The sequence below is a fragment of the Aquarana catesbeiana genome, linkage group LG06, assembly GCF_042186555.1.
Source record: "Aquarana catesbeiana isolate 2022-GZ linkage group LG06, ASM4218655v1, whole genome shotgun sequence".
NCBI classification, from domain to species: domain Eukaryota; kingdom Metazoa; phylum Chordata; class Amphibia; order Anura; family Ranidae; genus Aquarana; species Aquarana catesbeiana.
Window position 1 is genome coordinate 96,530,141 of NC_133329.1, and position 21,736 is coordinate 96,551,876.

The 21,736-nt window shown below is 42.8% G+C and overlaps 1 protein-coding gene across 1 annotated transcript in view; it reads right to left on the minus strand.

Annotated features, from left to right (window-relative positions):
- The window catches only part of PKD1 (polycystin 1, transient receptor potential channel interacting), a 288,453-nt gene that overhangs the window by 101,037 nt on the left and 165,680 nt on the right, over positions 1-21,736 (minus strand). Inside the window, exons 14-21 of the mRNA XM_073636475.1 lie at positions 15,269-18,882; positions 12,091-12,240; positions 10,191-10,334; positions 7,641-7,920; positions 5,411-5,624; positions 4,706-4,865; positions 4,452-4,598; positions 3,347-3,491 (exon numbers count right to left, since the gene is read on the minus strand). Coding sequence (XP_073492576.1) covers positions 3,347-3,491; positions 4,452-4,598; positions 4,706-4,865; positions 5,411-5,624; positions 7,641-7,920; positions 10,191-10,334; positions 12,091-12,240; positions 15,269-18,882 — 4,854 coding nt within the window. The remainder of the gene's footprint in view (positions 1-3,346; positions 3,492-4,451; positions 4,599-4,705; positions 4,866-5,410; positions 5,625-7,640; positions 7,921-10,190; positions 10,335-12,090; positions 12,241-15,268; positions 18,883-21,736) is intronic.

Genomic DNA, 21,736 nt, shown 5'->3' on the forward strand with positions numbered 1-21,736 from the left:
GATAAAGTGTTGAAAACTTTCTCGGCGGAAAAAAACGTTTGTCTGGGTGATCCCACTCAGAATAAATAAGCTTTTCAAGTAAAGTATGAACAGGAAAAGCATGTGCTGCTTTTAAAGGTTTCAGTGATCCCAAAGCAGAAGAAGATTCTTTAGCAGTTTCAGGTATGGGCAACTTAAATGTGGAGCGGACCAATCCAGTGAGGATCTGCACTAAGACTTTCTCCTCTTGGGAAGTCGCAGAGGGTCCCTCTCCACCTGAATCCTCCGAAGAGGAATCATCCATCCCATCCCGATCCTCTGAAAGGGATTCATCTCCTTTATCCCAGAGCTCCTCTGTCTGAGGGTCTTGGGGAACAGAGGAAAGCCTAGTGCGTTTTCTTCCACTGAGTGAAGACGTAATCACGGCCATTAATCTTTCCTCTAGACCATTAATGGTTGAGGAAAAAACCTCTTGTGTAATATATACAGGGACTGAAGTGCCAGAAGCAGGTGTAGCCCCTGACCCCGATGGCTCTCCCTGGCTAGCCGTCCCTGGCCCATCTTTAGGGGGGGAGGATGCTGCCGACAGGGGGCCCTCAGAACCTGAACGAGATCCCCTAGTGTCTCTGGTTCCTGGGGTGCTTGAACCTCTTCTACCCATAGTGCAAAGCAACAAGGTGTGAGGTATACAAATGAACACTGCCCGCTGAGCGATGTAGTCTGGCTAAAAGCCTTGCTACCCAATGCTCAGTCTGGTGTTACTTCAGTAAATGCTGCCTAGGAGAATGCCTGTGTCCCACCTTACATGCGACCGTCAGCTCTGTGTCTCTCAGAAGGCACCTGTACAGAGTGCCTCTAATAGCCTGCAGCTGGCCTGAGTGGGAGTCTAAGCACCTGTGCTGACGTCCCGCCCCCTCCTCTACCGCCCCCCCCCCCCCCTCGAGTTTTGAAAAAAAATGAGCGCTTCCCGCGCTGCCGACTCTCCTGTCATGCTTCCGGAGAAAGGCTGGGGATGGGGGGGGGGGGAGGGAGGGAGGGAGGCTGTTAACAAGATCTGCCTGAACGGCTATCTTGAGAGATGGTGGCCATTAGGCCGCAGAGCCCGGGTGGTATAACCACTTTCTAGACCCCTGTGGCCCCTCTCTAGCCTGGGGGGAACATTCAAACATGAGAAATCCCCCTTTCCATCTTACCTGTTTGCAGCCTGCTTGAGACGCTGGGACATAAACAGCGATTACAACACCTGAGACAGAGTCAGCATGTGTAGGTTTGTGCTCTTGGCAGCCCCCCGGTGGTCACAATAGGCATAGCATGCATTTACCTTAAAGGAGAAAAGCCACTAGAACTCAAAAATTCTGTGGAATCTCCTCTTACCTTATCCAGCCGCAGGGTGCTGTTTACACAGACCCAATCTTCACCTCTCACGGTGGGCTCCGTTTGAAAAAACCGTCAGAGACTGGGGCCCCCATCAGTAGGGGGATCCAACAGTTCTGGGACCGTAAAGCACCTCGCCAGAAATTAGGAAGTTTAAAGCCATTTTCTGATCTGCGGGGTCCAGCTCTCTAAAAAGAGAAGCATTACGGGTAAAACCTCGTTTCTTCGGACACGAGGCCCGGGTACCATTCAATTCGGCCATGAAAAGACACTTTGAATGGATCCGGTTCGCCTGGCTTGCCCCAGTATAGGATCTTAGGATATTCCCTTTGGAGCTCAGCACAGGACATCTTTACACGTCCATCACCTAAGACACTGGCATAAAAACTGAGGTATCCCTGCAAGGGGGAGGAATTATATAAGGGGTTGAACTTCCTGATAGGGTGTGCCAGTGTCCAATCACCAGTGATACCTATATAACCCATCAGTAATTACTGTGGCTCTGTGTCCCGTGATGTTCAAGAAAGAAAGGAGCAATTGCTCCCTCGCTGGTCATAACATGGCAGAATCTCACCCAAGCCTACATCCCGCTTAAAGTCCACAACCTTTATCCCTGTCCACCATGTGGGTCACAAAGGTAGAAGAACTAAAAGAAATGGAAGATTATGTGCTCTCTTCACAAAACAAACATGATCTGTACTCAAAAAAGTTGGTCTACTGGAAAGCTGTCTGTTTCTCATAGGAAGGTAAATCCCATCTGATGGACCTAGGTTGAAAATCTTTCTTCTCACTGTCCCGTGGGTCTCAGGGGTCTCTCCAATTTTTTACTTTTCCCCTCGTGTTGCATTTTATTTTCTTTGCATTATCCTTCTCTTCACCCTCTTCACCATCTTATTTTCTACTGTATTCATTCATAAGTTAGAGTTCTTTTTCCCTCACTACTGAAAAATCTTTTAAAGTAGTAGTAAAGTCCCCCTGGACACTTCTACCTACAAGTAAGCTTATAAATAAAGCTTACTTGTAGGTACTGTAAATATCTCCTAAAATGTGCACCGTTTAGGAGATATTCAGTATCCCTGCAGCTGGTGACATCACATGCGCAATGCGCTCTGAAGGAACGGCATGCCTGTGCTGTTCCTTCAAAGCCCTGTGCCGTAAAAAGTACATGCGCATGGGAGTGCCGTCACCGCGGCTTGGCCACTCAAAAGAATTGCAGCCCGTGAACCCCGAAGAAAGGCCAGGTGAAGATGGAAGCCCTGTCAGCGGTGACAGCGCACCCCTTGAGGGCTTCTTTTCAAGGTAAGTTTTTCATAGTGTGCTAGTATGCATTGCATACTAGCACGTTATGACTTTACCTTGCAGAGAGAAGATTTATTTTTTTACTTCTGCTTTAATTTGGGATACGTAATGCTATGGGTGAATATCTCCCAATAGTGGTAACAATGAAGCCTTGAAACAATTCGCAATCATTGTCTGGTTATATTTCTAATGCAGTTACACCTAGGTTCAGTTTTTTACAACTTTGCCAAAATAGCTATGTGAACACCTAAATTCATGCTGACGTTTTCTTGTGCATGTTGATCCTATCGTCGATCGTGACGTGATCTGTATTCTACATATACTATGTTCTGTTTATCGTACATGATGCTTGACAAATAGATAATGAATCTGCAAAAAAAAACATGGCAGAATCTCGCTCACCAGCGAGAGAGCAATGACAGAGCAACACCTCGCTGGTTTGGCCAAATGGGTGTAATACAATAAGAGCATGTGAGTGTTCTCTCTGTCTTGACTTTCGTGACCATGACCATAATACTGCCAGAGTTCCTACAGCTGGCATCATTCGCACGGGTAAAACCTTATTTAAAAAAAAATAAATAAAAAAAAACTGTTGCTTCATCTGCTCTAGGACCCCTGACAGTGTTACTGGCTGTCACTGAAGGCCAAAAGCTTAAAATTACTTTACATAAAAGACCTCTTGGAATATTCTTACCCGTAATGTTCAGAATATTATCTGCGATTGTGGTAGGAGTCATCATTCCTTGCGTGGTCTCATTCTGAAGGATGGACATCATGGCTTCCAGCTTCATCAGAGTTTTCCGCTGACAGGATGCACATGCCAGCTCCTTACTGGCCACCTAGAGACAGGAAAAAAGTCTCATTGTTCTACTCCGTTGGCAAAGCTATGAACAAAGCAGGTTCCTAACTTTTGTCATGAAGCATCTTGAGGGCAGCAACAACCACAACAACAAAACCTATTGCCTGACTAAGGAGCAATTACAACACTGACCTGTGGACAAGTGAAGGAGACTTTATTCTGCCTATCATTCTATTCATTCTAACAGAGTCCAGCTTCACAGGTGTGTTGATGGTCATATTCAATTAGCATGCTGTAATTTATATTTGTTTAAAGGGTCATTCAACCCCAAACTTATATTTTAGATTTCGGGTGACACGGAAGAGTTGAAATACAAACACTGCACTGATATGTATATATGATAAACATAGAGGATAATATAATAGCTTTACTGCACTGACGTCTTGGTGAATCACAACCTCAACATCTTGAGAAAGGGCTCAGACTCCTCCAAACATTGGTCCAATAACGCTAATATACTGTCCTTGTTCATCTGTGAAAGCTGTTTGAGCACCCACAATACCTGTTGCTACATTATTTGTTTTGTGTGGCGTACCAAGTAATTTATCTTGGACAGAGTGCCAATACCACCTTACCAAACATACATACATACATACATACAAGGGACAGCTTTGCATTGAAGGCATGTATTCCTAGGTCTGCACACTTGCTGTGGCGATCATGAGGGTGTCTCAATTTTTCTGCTGGATTTTTATTTATTTTATATTCCAAAGAATGCAGCAGGTGGTATTAAACACACACAGAGAGCAAGAATTGTGTCATGGAGATCTCACTGTTGACATATAAGAAGTAATAAAATACTTATTTTGGGTAGAGTGACATTTCAGTATTGGTGCAAGTTTTCAGTTCCTCTTCCTTTCATCAAACACATGCCTGTACCGTTTATACATATACATTCATGACAAGTTCTGATCTCTACTGCACAACTATTATTTCTTACCGTACACTGCGCCAGTGCAGCGGCTATCTGCCGTATGTCGTCCACAGTATTGACTTTCAGGGATATAAGGGCATCTGTGATATTCTTGCGTACAATTCCCAAGTTCTGCTTGCCAATATTTTCATCTTTGTTCACAGTTTGTTCATACTGATGGCAAAAAGATTATTTGCCCATTATAAAAAACTACTTACACTAGACAGCAATCAGACTGAAGAGAGATTGCATCAATAAAGGCAACATATAAGAGTCTTTACCTCATTGAGAACTGTTATGAGAGCCAAGGAATACTCAGCCACGTGCTGGGGGTCTCCCTGTTTCAGTAAACCCTGCAGGGCGCTCTCTGTTAGGTTATACAACCAGTGACCAAGACTTTGGAAGCCCTCTGGAATTTTAGGCATGGAAATAACTAGGGACCTAGAGAGAAAACAGAAAGAAGGAGCAAGCTAAGAGGTATGTACACTGATAAGCAACCTCAAAATTATTATATTGTCTTTGAAAGAGAAGCAAAGCAAAGAAATGGAAATGAGGAGTAAAGAGGACATGGAAGGAAAATGGACCAAAGATCGGAAGTAGATGGACGAAAAAAAAATCAAAAAGTATGGATAGAATGGCAAAGAGTAAGAAGGTGGAAGGAAAGCAAACAGCACTATTGACAAAAAAAAGAGGAAAAAAGTGAGATGACAGGAAAGAAGAATGGCTGTTGAGGGAAGAGGATGGAAACGGAGGGAAGAGAATAAAAGGATGTAAAGAAAGGCAAGCAGAAGGAACAGGTAATGTAAGGGGAGGAAAGGGCAGGGAAGAGGAGAAAAGAAAAAGGCAGGATAGATACGATAGATAGATACGATAGATAGATAGATAGATAGATAGATAGATAGATAGATAGATAGATAGATAGATAGATAGATAGATAGATAGATAGATAGATAGATAGATAGATAGATAGATGTTACTCCACTTACTGGTTTAAGGCCACGGCAGTTGCCCCCTGCTGGTCTTGTACTAGTATGGAAAGCTCCACCACAAAGTTGGTCTCATTGTAGCCGACAGGCAGGAAGGTGCTGTGCTCTGATCGGCTGCCTTTATACACCCAGAAGTCATCACAGTTACCGGCTCGGCAGCGTTTAGCTCTCAGTATGAACACTAGGGCCACCTCATCTTCTGTATCTCTCCAACCTATTAAACCAGCAGTGATTAGGATTATATGTCATATTGTCTGCCTGTGCCAGCATGTACATTATTATTTCAAGTAAAACATTTACAGTGTACACTGTGAGATAGCCAAGACTTATAACCTACAGTATTCTGCTCTTTAGTATCAATTTTCTCACAACTTCCAACAGACTGGACAAAATACCAAGGTATATCTGCTGTTGGCTTTCAAATTATCTGTCTGTTTATTTTGAGTTCTTTGACATCTGGGCGCAGCATGATCCCGTTGGGTCGTCCAGATCTCGGGAATTTTTGTTAATAAGACTAATAGCAAAAGTTCTGAAAGCTGTTGAGATACTACATTATTTTCATATTGAGGACAGAACGCATAATATTGTACTGATCTGCCTATGTATGTTTCTTTTCTATTAAACCAGATTGCCCGATGTCGAGCATCTGGTCTTGTTAATGTATTCATCTTCCGCTTGGAAAATTACTTTATATACAATAAAAACTTATTGAACCTAAAAGTGTATTTTACCAAGTAGGAGGCATGTGCCACTGGAAGGACTTGAACATGAAAGACATATGTTTCATATTCCAGTGCTTCGGATTGCCCAGTCTGTGGAGGGCAGTGAGGAGTGCATAGTCCATTTTAAAGCATCAGAGTAAAGAGTTCACAACTGCATAGAGGCCCACCGCACAGCGCAGGAGATTGAAGAGTGTCTTTTGGATGCCACTGGAAGGACACTGGCCTTGCTGTAAGGTTTCAATCTATGGGTTTTCTCATTACTGGTGATGGAAGCACATTGTATCCCCTTGACTTAATTCTTCTAATGCCGTGTACACACGGTCGGACTTTTCAGCAACAAAAGTCCGACAGCCTGTCCGACAGACTTTTGATGGACTTTTGGCGGACTTCCGACGGACTTTTTAACGAACGGACTTGCCTACACACGATCACTCCAAAGTCCAACGGATTTGTACGTGATGACGTACACCGTAATAAAATAAGGAAGCTGATAGCCAGTAGCCAATAGCTGCCCTAGCGTCGGTTTTTGTCCGTCGGACTAGCATACAGACGAGCGGATTTCTGGGTCCAGTGCAGTTACGACGTAAAGATTTGAAGCATGTTCCAAATCTAAAGTCCGTCAGATTTGCGACTGGAAAAGTCCGCTGAAGGTCCGGTGAAGCCCACAAATGATCGGATTGTCTGCCGGATTTGGTCCATAGGCGTCCGTCGGACCAGTCCGGTCGAAAAGTCCGACCGTGTGTACGATGCATAAAAGTAGCTGTACTGCTCTGACTGGGCTGAAGCAAGGGAATGCTCAGTTTTGGCTTGTATTTTACACATTCATGTTGTCACATGATTATGTGCTGTAGATCCTCCATCATTCATACACAAATGGTTTGCAATATGACCAAAAGTGTGTGGACACCTGACTACCATCACACCTATAGGAGCTTGTTGGAGAACCCACTCCCCAAGACCATAGACATTAAAATAGAATTGACCCCCCTCCCCCCCCAACCCTTCTTTGTGTCTACAACAGCATCGAGACTTCTGGGAATGCTTACACAAGAATTCAGAGTGTGCCTGTGGGAATTTGTGCCAGTCACCCAAAATGGCATTTGTAAGGTCAGGTACTGACCTTAGGTGAAAAGAGCTAGCAAGGTGTTCAGTAGGATTGAGATCAGGCTTCTGTGCAGACCACTTTTGTGCACAACGACAAAGTCATGCTGAAACAGGAAGGGTCCTTTCCCAAATTGTTGCTACATGTTGGAAACTCACAAATAACTAAATCACTAAAATACGTTTGTATGCTGTAGCATTAACAGTGCCCTTCACTGGAAACACCTCAACTCATTATTTTGTAGGGTTGTCCACATGCTTTTGGCTACATAATATGTGTGATGCTCAGGTGTCCACAAACTTTTGACCATACATTTTAGTTAGCTGGTACACAGACTAAACAAAATTATAGAATTTAGAGTCAATCAACTTTGTTCATGTTTGAGTGGAATGTACAATGACCTTACCAGTGCAGTTAAAGTGGACCCGTGTGGTCAGAGCATGAATGGTTTCATTGGGGAAGATTCTACATGTTCCTCCAAATGGAGGGCTATTTGGTAGCAGATCAATGGAAGCAAATCCCTCCTCTTCCATTGTGGGATCACTGACGTGAAGAGTGAAGGTGTACCCCTCTCCGTCCTTTAACACTCCCTGCCTGAGCACTAGGTTCATTTCCCGGTCTCCAGTGGTCGTGGTGGAGGCATTGAGGACAAGAGTCTTGTTGCTGAAGCTTTGAGCGGTCCACCTCTATAAAAGAGACACACAGCTACAATTACAAAGACAAGAAACAAGCCCTACTGGGCAATTTGTTTTTCTTTCAGTCTGCTCCCCCTACAGTTTTTAAATACTGAAGACTTCTAAAACGTGTTTTTTTTTACACCCTGCATTCTCCTCCACTACCAATCACAGCTCCTATTACAGACTGTATGATGCCAAGTATCTTTAAACCTACTTTCTGTTAGCCCAGGGTATCAAGGTCACATGCCAAGGGGCTACAAGCACACACTGTACTGCCACAGGAAGAAGACCTCAAGATATCTCTAAAAAAGGGTACATAAACAAAAATTGAAAAAGGAGTGCAGGGGGGTGCGCCAAAAGAACTAAAGTGGAGGTCTACCTAACTTGGAGTTGGGCAACCCCAAGGCTTGCTTTCCAATTCAACCTCCATGACTTTCTTCCTCCCTCCAGGTTCATCCCAGCCCACGTCATCTCCCGTGCATTGGCGCGCTTGCCCTGTAGGCCGGCTCGGAGTTCGTGCGACTCTGTGGACACTGTCATCTTCCACTCCCAGATGTCTAGGACATTGTCCTTCCTACATGGGCTGCGCTTTGAGAAGCAGCTAATCTCCCACACTGTCAGTGAGTTGGCTTAATTGGATTACATCTCCTGGTTACATACAGTGCCTTGAAAAAGTATTCATACCCCTTGAAATTTCCCACATTTTGTCATGTTACAACTAAAAACGTAAATGTATTTTATGCGATAGACTAAAACAAAGTGGCAGATAATTGTGAAGTGGAAGGAAAATGATACATGATTTTTAAATTTTTTTTTTGCAAATAACTATCTGAGAAGTGTGGCATGCATTTCTATTCAGCCCCCCTGAGTCAATACTTTGTAGACCCACCTTTCACTGCAATTACAGTTGCAAGTCTTTTTGGGTATGTCTACCACTTTTGCACATCTAGAGAGTGACATATTCAATTCCATTTTTGGATGATGGATTGAGCAGTGCCCTGTGAAATGTTCAAAGATTGGGATATTTTTTTATAACCTAACCCTGCTTTAAACTTCTCCAAAACTTTACCCCTGACCTGTCTGGTGTGTTCCTTGGCCTTCATGATGCTGTTTGTTCACCAAGGTTCTCTAACGAGGGCTTCACACAACAGCTGTATTTATACTGTATAAATTACGCACAGGTGGACTCTATTTACTAATTAGGTGACTTCTGAAGGAAATTGGTTCTACTAGATTTTAGTTAGGGGTATCAGAGTAAAGGGGGCTGAATACAAATGCATGCCACACTTTTCAGATGTTTATTTGTAAAAAAAATTGAAAACCATTTATTATTTTCCTTCCACTTCACAATTATGTGCCACTTTGTGTTGGTCTATCATAAAAATCCAAATAAAATACATTCACAGTTTTGGTTGTAACATGACAAAATGTGGAAAATTTGAAGGGGTGTGAATACTTTTTCAAGGCACTGTATGGTTTTAAAACTGAATTCTGTGTATGAATAAAATGTGAAACTTTGGTACCTCAATGGCAGTTTTCCTCACTTGTTGTTCTTAGACACTCCTGTTCTGTAGCCACATAATTGTATATAGGGCAGTGTGATATCTAACACACTGCTGTCCTCTGACTACTATTCTCAGATTTGATGATTCCATTACTGTACTGCTTACGGTTCTCTTTGCTGGAGAAGATGCTGTGCATGAGGACCTATAGTGTAAGGATCTTGCTGCTTCTGCTTCATTCATTCTGTGGATCTGTGCTTCCTCTACCTCTCCTTCTGCTTCTTGAATGTTCCCTCACCAGTCATCAGATCCCCAGTCATTGGGGAGGCAGCTCTTACATGAGGAAGCAAAGCTCTGCTAATACCAAGATGGCAAGCCCCAGTGCCCCCATAGCAAGCGGCTTGCTATTGGGGGCACTGGTTGGGGAGGAGGAGCCAGGAGCGCCGGCAGGGACCCGAGAAGAAGAGGATCGGAGCTGCTCTGTGCAAAACCATTACACAGAGCAGGTAAATTTGACATGTTTGCTATTTTGTTTTTAAAAAAGCTGAACCTTTAATATCACATCAAGTCGGTTATAGGGAAAAGATCAGCCACAGACAATAGTGGTGACTGGCCCCTTGTTTTCTGCTTTCCGTTTTTTTGACAGAGTTTCCACATTAGAAAGCCCCTTAATGATTTTTTTTTTTGGGGGGGGGGTTCAGCTGCTAAGTACATTTGAACTGCTGACTAGATATCTAAATTGTCAAATATAGTTGTAGTGTTAGATTGAGATCTTACCCCAGTCCTGGATTCATCATAACAGTTGGTGCAGGACCCTTCTAGGTAAACATAGGAGCTGGCACTCACTTCGTACACAGACTGTGCCTTACAGGAGACACACTTAAGAGACACAATCGGAACCCTGCCTTTTTTAATTAAAACCTGCACAATAACAAAACAAGGATAAACAACTGATAAAAGATAGTTGGCAGCACACACATATAAAGTACAGCAAACGTCATATAACGAATATTGTTTCTACAACTGTAAGAGAACTATATGGTTTGCTTTTTGGTTCTGTTACCCCCACTGACCACAAGTTCATTGTTCACGAGTGGCAACAGCAGTCCCCCTCAGTGCTTTAAAAACAAATGTCCTAGTAGGCTGGGGGGGCATTTGACAAATGGACAAATACAAAAATGGCATTACACTATGGTGCTCAGATCCTCTTTGTTCTAGTCAACTTTCTGTATTCTACAGAAGCACTTTATTCCTCTACTCACTCACCAACCATCATCAATACTAATATAGATGATTTCCATAATTACATCACGTTCCATGTACAAAAAATGACTCCCCTTTATAAAGCAGCATATAGGCCTTAAAAAAAAATCTGACAAAACTCAGAGCACTTAAGGTACTTTCACACTGGGGCATTGGGAGCGTCAGCGGTAAAGCACCGCTATTTTTAGCGGCGTTTTACCGTAGTTTTTGCTGAGGTTTTCGGCCGCTAGCAGGGCGCTTTTAACCCCGGATAGCAGCCGTAAAAGGTTAAAACCGCCCGCAATTTGCCGGCGGTGCTGCCCATTGATTTCCAATGAAGCCAATGAACCGTGGGAGCGATAACTTATCTTTGGCTTTTCACATGCGGTCCATTGAAACATATTCCTTCTATAGTGAATCTGTACTTTGTTTAAGAAGAAACTGTCCTGCCTAAGAAAAGATTCCTTCTACTGCCTTTATCCACTATGCAAGTTTTATTTTGTTACTGGGGCCTCCAGAGTTTATAGCTATGCCCTAACAATTGCCCTTCCATGGTCAAATAAGACTGCCTCAAAAGCCACTTGGACCATTCTCTTTGAACAGGAGGCTCATGCTTGGTGGAGCTAAGCCACAAAATCAGGTCCTAGTAACAAAGTAAAACTAAATAAAAAATAAGCATTAAAAAGATACTATTAGAAATGTTGTGGTCTTCTGTTAGGCTGGACTTTTAAAAGTACAAGTTTCACTTATTAAGGTGCTTGCTAGCCCCACCGAAGTTAACAGAGGGTCTCTGATTGGCTGCAATAAGTTGTAGGACACATTAGGGCTGGGAGATTTTCTAAAAAAAAAAAAAAACTGCGATTTTCTTAAAAAGAACTCGATTCACGATTCGAATCGAGTTTTTTTTTTTTTTTTGACACTTCGCCGTTCCTGAGGAGCTGCGGGCAGGAGTTTTTTAGGTGAGGCCGCGCCTTCGGCTTAGTCCGCGAGGCCAGGTGCCACGGCTTCGGCCTCACCTAAAAACTCCTGCCCGCAGCTCCTCAGGACCGGCGCGGTGTCAGCTTCGGTCCTGGGGAGCTGCAGGCAAGAGTTTTTAGGCGAGGCCGTGGCTTCGGCCTAGTCCGCGGCGTCCAGCCTCGCGGACTAGGCCGAAGCCGCGGACTAGGCTGAAGCCACAGACTAGGCCGAAGCCGCAGACTAGGCCGAAGCCGCAGACTAGGCCGAAGCCACAGACTAGGCCGAAGCCGCAGACTAGGCCGAAGCCGCAGACTAGGCCGAAGCCGCAGACTAGGCCGAAGCCGCGGCCTCGCCTAAAAGATTCAAGATTTAAATCGATTTTTTCCCCAGCCCTAGGACACATGATCACTGCAGTGAACATCACTGGATCCAGGGTTGGCACAAAGTTCAATAATGAGTCATCTCTACATTTGCACACCGTTTGATTGGTGGACTCGGCATGTCTTCCAGGCTTGCGGACAGTCAGAAAAAATGTGTACTCCACATCTGGGTGCAACCTTGACTTATGGATAGACACTTCACCGAGCTCAGACATGATGTCTGAACTGCAAACCGTATTCTGCAAACTCTGAAATTACAACAGAAAATAAATTACAAAGAATTTTGTGACATGCACTCCAACAGTCAATTTATCTTTAAAGAGGAAAAAAGCCTATACTATAAAGATTTTACCCCTTTAGATATAGATGAGGAGAAAGGAGGGCACATACTAACAAGGCAGTTATAATGGCCATTGCCAAGGTTCCTGTAAAGCCCCCATACTAAATGCTCTCATTGTCTAAGGCAACAAATAAACAATATGGCCAAGAGTATTAGACCATTTCTACAAATTGATTTGTTGCATTCAGGTGCAGCCAAGTCCATCATGACATGGTTTGAAGGGTTTGATGTAGACATTGTAGAGGAACCAGTATCCTGCTCAGAGCCCCGACTTTAAGGATGAGCTCCGGCGTGTTCGCACAGCCCACGTGCAGAGCCCGCCAGGAAGTCGGCACTGCGCTAATCACAGGCAGTGAGACATTTCCCGATCTCTGCACCCGCGCATCAGGACAATGTCTCACTGCCTGTGATTAGCGCGGCGCAGTGCTGACTTCCTGGCGGGCTCTGCACGTGGGCTGTGCGAACATGCCAGAGCTCATCCTTACCTGACTTCAACCTGACTATACAATTGGGATGCTGACCGCAAATCAATCCAAAATCAGCAACTGTCCTTACAAATGCCAGCTTGGCTGAATGGACACACATTCCCACAGGTACACTTGTAAATCTTGTGGTGGAAAGCCTTCTCAGAAGGGTGGATGCTGTTATGGTTGCAAAGGAAGGATAACTCCATAGTAATAGTTTGGGAGTGGGATTAACAACAAGCTTATATAGGTATGGTGGTCCACAAACTTTTGGCGTATGAGAAAGAGGGGATACGGCACATTCAACATTATTACGTGATCTCACAAAATGCTCTTTTGGCTGGGTGGGCACAAATTTCAAAAAGACACACTCCAAAATCTTGTGCAGAGCCACCTCCATATAAATGCCCATGGCTTTAGAATGGGATCTAGCTCATATTGGTGTGATGATCAGGTGTCCACAAACCTCTGGCCATATAGTGCATTTTTCCAAGGTCTTACAAATCTTTTTGATTGTAAATTATTTCATTTATACAAATGTGAAAGTTGCTTGTTTAAGGCTGGTTTCACAAGGGCTTTCCAATCAGGTCCGCCTGTCAGTTTTTCAGGCGGACCTGATCGGACCATCCCTAGCTCTCTATAGAGCTACAGATGTCAGCGGACATGTGTCTGCTGACATGTGTCTGCTGACATCCGCCGGCATACAATCCAATCCTATCCACCTAAAACAGCAGATCAGATCAGATGACAGTCTAGTGGAAATGGAGAGGCAGTTCGTTTCCATCTGACAGCCCCAGAGAGAACAGTGAGGCAGTGTCCATAGTGCATAGTGGAGCGGACACGAACCTGTCATCCGCCTGCTCAGCAGAGTGATTCCCTGCTGAGCAGGCGGATGCGGACTACGGATAAAGCCCTTGTGAAACCAGCCTAAATGTTCAGATTAATCAGAACTAAGATTTTAGTCTTTGCTCTCTCAATCGTCTCTTCTCCAGAGAGAATACGTTCAGTGCTCGCAACCTTTCTTCATTACTAATGACCTCCAGACTCTTTATTAGCTTTGTTGCCCTTCTTTGTACTCGCTCCATTTCCAGTACATCCTTCCTGAGGACTGGTGCCCAGAACTGGACAGCATACTCCAGGTGCCGCCGGACCAGAGTCTTGTAGAGTAGGAGAATTATCGCTTTATCCCTGAAGTTAATCCCTCTTTTGATGCATGCTAATATTCTGTTTGCTTTGTTAGCAGCAGCTTGGCATTGCATGCCATTGCTGAACTTATCATCTACTAGGACCCCCAGGTCCTTTTCCATCCTAGATTCCCCCAGAGGTTCTCCCCCTAGTGTATAGATTGCATTCATATTTTTGCCACCCAAATGCATTATTTTACATTTTTCTACATTAAACCTCATTTGCTATGTAATTGCCCACCCCATTAATTTGTTCAGATCTTCTTGCAAGGTTTCTACATATTGCGGAGAAGTTATTGCCCTGCTTAGCTTAGTATCATCCGCAAATACAGAAATTGAACTGTTTACCCCAACCTCCAGGTCGTTTATGAACAAATTAAGATTGCAGATGGATTTGCCTGACTTAGTGCGGCATAATGGATTGCTGCTTACACACAGACAATTCAGTACAGCAGGGTCATGATTTTCTGATGGTACTGGGGGTTGAAGTGTGCAGAAGACAACCGCAAGAGATTCAAATAACATTTTTTATTGAGCCTCAATTTAAAGCATACCTTTTGCTAAAACTACAAATGGGCTTTCAGGACTGACTGACTGAAAGCATTGATTTCTTTGTGTGGCTGAGATTTTTTGTCAGCAGTCATTGAGTAGGTAAGCTAATTGATTACAATGAAACATAAATAGACACTAAAGAAAGAATCCAAAAATCTATATATATTTAATAGAGTCATGGAAATAAATAGTTCCGCTTTAACTTTTTCTTCTAGCACAAGTCTAAATTCGAAAAGTGATAGTTGTGAACACCCATCCCACCCAACATCAGAAGGATAATATGAGATAAGGATAATAATTCACCCCTTTTCTACCACCTTAATTTCAGCAGCCACCGTAGGCACTTCCTTAATGTATCACAGGATCTTTAAGTGAGGAAAAATGCAACATTTGAAGATGTTTGTGGGTCAAAAATAGAGGGGAAATCTTCAAATGGGAACACTTGTTTCAGTGATAGCTGTGTAACAGGGAACGTACTATGGAGAGATCTCTTCTCACTTCCTGTTTTATATCAAGATAGTAAATGAAAGGAAATTTGGCAAGGGCTTTTAATCAGTCCCTACTCAAAAACTAAAAATGAAAATTAAGGCTTTAGATATACTTAGAAAAACTCTTCATTTTACATATAGTTACATTTTTTTATTGCTATACCAACTACACTAACAATATTGGGACCAAAAACAAAGTGAGCAATAAGGACAGCACAGAAAGGTAAAATAAAGAACAAATCTCTTACCTTTGATAAGGTCGTACAAGACCATTTATAAGTCAGTGGAGTTTGCTCATCTTCTTCAAGGTTTGGGTCATAAGACTTTTTTCCATCCAAAACTAAGTCCCGACTACTTGACCAAACACGGTAAGATCCACCATCAATGATGGGCACCAATTTGCTAGGCATCATAGTCACATTGGCAAAGCTGCTTCTAGAGAGGGGTGTGTCTCCAAAAGACACAGTGAAGACAAAGCAGTAGTTTCCTATATCAATGGCTAGTTTAGGCACCACAAGCTGGGGTCTGCTCATATCCACATTCAGTAAGTGGACTTTGTCTGACTCATGATAGCTTAGGCAGCTAGAAGCTTTATAAATCTCCCATAGGTGTTCTGTTTGATAGCTGATGCAACCTCGCAAATTAAACTCCGCCTCAATATAATTTCTTTGTGACCTCCTCATGATTACTTGAGTTGGTAGCTCTAGCTGAACTTCTGGCTCTTCACATTCTAAAATCCGGGTGGTGACTGTCATTTCAGCAATCCAAAAGCTGATCAGGTTGGAGGCATTGACCTTTACCACAAAGTCTCCTGGGGTTAGGTAGGTATGTTTGGCAGTGGCAGCATATGTCACCAAAGCAAAGGCATCATCCCCAAACGTCCACTCAAAACGAACATCTAAGGAGCTAGGAACCACAACAGCACTAAAAGTGGCACTTCGGTTGACAAAAGTTTTGACAGGCACCAATGTGACACTGACAATCAGTTCTTGAATTATGATTACTTTGGAGATATTCTGACTTCCTAAAGCATTAGATGCACTCAAGTGGATTGTAAGCACCCCTGCAGCCATTGGCATGTAGGTTACATTTCTGCCTGCTAAGCTGGTTGGCGGATGACCCTGTAAGTCAAACTGCCAGGTGTAAGCAACCAGAGAACCATTACTGACCTCCGCTCTGAAGCTCTTTTCAATTCGGGCTGGTAATGCTCTCTCACAGCAATTTACAATTTTCAGATTCTCTATTGCTTCAAGCACAGAAATCATGACTGTGACCCGTTCCTCACTCACTTGGTTGTGGGCAACCACAGTCACAGGATAGCCACCGATTTTCGTGAATTCATGGGTGTAACTAGTACCATTAAGTAAAGTGGAGAAATCCCCATTAATAGTCAATTTATAGGTTACATCAGTACCGGCTGACATGATGACATTAAATGTGACTCTTTCACCAGGTTCCACCACCATTTTACTCACCAGTAGCTTCAAACCACATATTTTGTCTTGAACAGTAAAATTTTTATAGGCAATTTCCCAGCTCACATCATTGGATGCATTCAGGCTGACAGTATAGAATCCAGGTCTATTAAAAGGCACAGTAGCTGACCTTTCTTCCTTGTGCTCATCTTCAATACTCCAAATCCACGACACATTGGTACCACGTTGCACATTGCCAATAAGGTAAACAAGAGTTCCAGTTGGTACATAATCATTTTTATGGTCCAGGCTTGTAATGCTCAAACCTTCAACTGGCTCTTGAACAAAGATGGCGATGGTTGAGTTGACTAAACCTAATGTGTTGTTCGCGATGGCAAACACTTCTTTTGGATTAGGATGTAGGAAATTGTAAAGGACAAAAGATTCATATGTGAACCACACCACACTTTCTTCTAGATACCAAGTGTACATCACTCCTGAACCACTACTCAGACTCATGCTAATGTTGACTGTGGTATTGATTGCAACTGGGTTAGGATGAGCATGGAGCTGAACTTGACCAAGGCTTTCCACAAAAGTTACACTCATGGACACACTTGCATTTCCCAACATGTTTACAGCTTTTAAGACAAGTGTGTAAGATTCTGGTTGTAGACTTGTGAACTGGTAGGTCTTTCCAGCACCAGTCTGAACTACACTGTCATTTTTCAAAATAAACCAGCTGTATGAGATATTTGTCCCATCCTTCACTGTGGCCTGGAGAGGCAGACTCTTGTTGGTTGGGAAACAACAATCATTGACCAAGTCCCCTGTGATGATTTGCAGTCCTTCGATCATTTCCAAGACGTAGATGATGATACTATCCTGCAAGGAGCCAAGTTCATTTTCAGCCGTCACAATTACATTAAACGTCCCAATAGATCGAAAAGTGTAAGAAATTGTGGAATTGCAAAATATGGACGAGCATCGATCACATAATATCCATGAGTATCGAACATTATCCCCTGCCTGTAGGAAGGCTGAGAAGGTCACAGAGCCATTTAAAGGCACTATTGTCCTGGTGGCATTCATAGTCAGCCCTTGAATCCTTGTCTTAACTGTGACATTCAAATGTGTTCGGTTAAAACTTACACTATTATAGCTATATAGATTGATAGTAAAGGTGCCAGTACTATTATAAGCATGGGCTACGGATTGTCTTTTGTCTGTAAAGCCATCGCCAAAATCCCAGTGATGTTCAACTTTTGACCCACCACCCAAGGCTTCAAATAAGTACACTTGATCTAGTGCCAAAACCTCACTTCCATTGTGCTTGATATCTAGTGCTCCGATGGGTTCTTGGACATCTACAATTGCTGTTCCATTGTGAAAAGATACGTTGTTGAACACGGACACTGTAACCTGATATACTCCAGGGACTTCATACACAAAACTAATTTCTGTTCCACCATTAAACTTTGAGCCATTGGTCCCAAAGTCCCAACTGTATCTGTACTGGTAGAGAGGGAAGACAATCACTTTAAACAAACTCTCATTACCTAAACTTACATTCTGTAGAGTGGGCAGTATTGTAACATTGACAATCTCGGGTTCTATGCAGATGTTGGTAAAGTAGTAAGCCTTGTTGATCTGGCTTGAGAGAATTAGGGAAAGCGGAAAAATTCCACTGTTTGGAAAGTCATACTTCACAGATGGGAAACCATATACAGTGATGCTTGATGAACCATTATCAAATGTCCAGTTAAAGGTGTAAGTCTGGTAGTCTCCCGTAACATGAGCGGTCAGAGTGACGTTTGAATTTTCCAAAATGCAAGTAGAAGGCTCTATCTTAAGAATTTGTAGGACATACACCCACACTTGGAGGATCTCAGACATGGAGTTCACTGGATTCCATGCAGTGACATTAACGGTATAGTTACCATCTTTAGAGTATGTATGGTTTACCATAGGCTCATTACCCTCTAGGAAAGAACCATCTCCCATATCAAATCTCCATGTAAGAGCATCTCCACTTTCCACTGAGGCATTAATGAATGTCTGCAAACCTCTTTCAGTAGGCTCATCTGATGTTACAACTAAGCCAGTAATTTCTTCATAGACATAAAAAGTCTTCACAACCCTTTTTTCACTGACATCATTCAGTGCCCAAATGCTGACATTGAAGGATCCTGTCTTATTATACGTATGATTCACAACTGACTTGCTGCTGTTGTCGTAGTAAGTACCATCACCTAGGTTCCATGAGTAAATGATGCCAAATGAAGAGGGTTCAGCTGTTGCTTGAAAACTGACCATCCTGCCACTGACCAATACCTCGGCATCCGTTTCAATGGTCAAGTTAGTCAAGATGCTCTGAACTTGGAGAGAGATCAGTTTTGACATATTTTCATTCTTGTTGAACACTAACAGTGTCACATTATAGGCACCTGAAAGGATATAGAACAAAATTACATTGGCAAGTTAAGGGAGTTCTATTGTCACAGCATACACTTTCATTTCATAACATCAGCATTGTAATAGCAATACAAAAAAACTGTAATTATTGACAATCCAATATAAGCTTACTTGAAAAATCTACTTTCACATTATGAGTGTTGCCTGTCTGCTTTCCACAACTTCCTGTATTCCCTGCATGCTTTGCAGCTTCTCCTGTTCTCATTCTTTTGTTTTATTTTCCATTTCTAAGGACTACATATCCCATGGTACCTTTCTGTCTGCAAGCAGCGATTCCTGTACTGACTCCACCTCCGTAAACTCCTCCTCCCAGTACAGATGTGGTTCAGAAGGCAAGCACTGTGAATCCTGTGACACAGCAGTGTCAACTTCAAGGGTTCTTCACAAAGTAGTTCAGGAACAATTATAACAGGTGAGCATTATCCTGCAGATGACTTTCCAAGCCTCTTACAAGGTTTCCAATCCACTTATGCCAAGTTGATCCAATAAACTGTTGAAACCACCAACTGTGTGTCTTCTCCTATATTCTCTTTTACTTCCCAACTATATTCAACTCATCACATGTGAAACCCTCAAAAACTCATAAAGTGTAGAATTTTATAAATAAATGAAAACATATCTATATTGTGCTCACATGTGAATATACTAACATCAGTGCACCACCAGTGATAAAGTGCTCCACACACCATTTGTGCAGCCTCTTACTAAATAATTGAATCAGAACCGCTTATCATTCCAGGTAGGACAGCAGATCAACATCCCTTAGCGTTCCTTTCCTAGGAACACTATATTGTCCTAGATCACTTTTACAAAGTCTACGGACGAAACGCGTGACATCAGATATCTGAACCGGAAAGTACCCAGGTGGCCATGTGAAGTGTTGGATGGTTGTATACCTTCTTACATGTAAGTATATTGGTAGTGAACAAAGCAGTATTTATGGAATTTTCTGCACTATGAACTTTTTGCTTTCTCCATGTTCTTTAACTATTGATCTATGGGGAGGTTAGAACTGAGAAGGCTGGGAGAGAGCCCTAGATTACCATACCCTGTGCCTTTAAGGATCCATGTTGGTAAGGTTTTTAACACATATAAAAGTTGCAGGTGTATGGGAATCAAAGGTTTGCAGTTTATGGCTGGTATTAAAGTCGAGTACTGAGAAGATTGGAAGAGAGATCTAAGATTACCAGATTATGTGCCTTAAAAGGACCTACCTCTGGTAGGGGTTACTACATGTTAAACTGGCATGTGGTGTGGGAATCACAAGGTTTGCACTTTACTACTTATATAAATGTGAGCAATATTTATTTATTTATTTATTTATTTATTTATATGGTTTGTAATGTATGGCTCATCTACACTGCAGCTAAAAAAAAGCTGCTTTTACAGGCATTTGAGCTTTTACTTCAGCTTGAAGCTTGTGCTTTTTTGTGCCCTTTTGTGCATTTTTATTGAGCTTCTTAAAGCTTCTGTGAGCTTTTTTGAGCATAAGCGTTTTTTTCACAAACCAACCCCTTAGCTAATTTTCTTTTTTCTTTTTGTGTATTTTCAAACTTCTTTAAACTTTTTCATGCGTTTTCACGCACTTAGGCCTCTTTTCTGCTTGAAAGCTCCTCTCAAAAATGTGGGTTTGGTGGGGGTTTTTTTATGCCTGTAAAATCGTGAAAAAGCCATAGTTTGCATAGACACATTGGCTTACATGGTGGGGAGTTTCCAGGCATCAAAAATTAGAGCTCAAAAGCCTGTAGGAGCAGCTTCTTTGAGCTACAGTGTACATGAGCCCTAAGGGTTAAAGTCTAAAACGTGCAGGGAAGGTTGGGTCCCCTTTAAAGTGGAACTTTGCCCAAAAAGAGAAGTTCCGCTCTTCTCCCCTCGCTCCTCTGCCATATTTTGAATGAGGGGAGGCGGGGGTTGACAGGTACCCACTTCCCCTCCGGTGGGAGGGCCGCAGCGATTCCACTAGAAGTTCTCCCCACTTCCCCACAACCTATTGAGACTCGTCACAGGTCCCAGAAGGCTGCGTGACCATTCACAAAACAGCATGGCACGTGCATGCGCAGTGGGAAACTGGCTGTAAAGCTGAAAAGAGTCACAGCTGGCTGCCCACAGCAAACATCCCACGCCAGGGACCTGAAGACCGGTGCAGAACTGGCCCAGGTGAGGACGGCGCTGTATCTTTTGACAGCTGAGTGTTTGTTTATTAAAAGTCAGCAGCTACAGTTTTTGTAGCTGCTGACTTTTAAATTTTGCAGAACTGACTGAAGCTCTTCTTTAAATATAATCATTTGCTAGGCAGGCTCATGCTCCCCAGACTGATTTACCTTTAAAATACACTCTGACCACAGTTTGGGCATTTCTAGACTAAAGTGCAACTCAGCCTTACATACAGTGCCTTGAAAAAGTATTCACACCCCTTGAAATTTTCCACATTTTGTCATGTTACATCCAAAAACGTAAATGTATTTTATTGGGATTTTATGTGATAGACCAACACAAAGTGGCACATAATTGTGAAGTGGAAGGAAAATGATAAATGGTTTTCAAATTTTTTTACAAATAAATATCTGAAAAGTGTGGCGTGCATTTGTATTCAGCCCCCTTTACTCTGATACCCCTAGCTAAAATTTAGTGGAACCAATTGCCTTAAGAAGTCACCTAATAGAGTAAATAGAGTCCACCTGTGTGTAATTTATTCTCAGTATAAATACAGCCGTTCTGTGAAGCCCTCATAGGTTTGTTAGAAAACCCTAGTGAACAAACAGCATCATGAAGGCCAAGGAACACACCAGGCACAATGCACCACAGAGTGACACAGGAAATCATTTT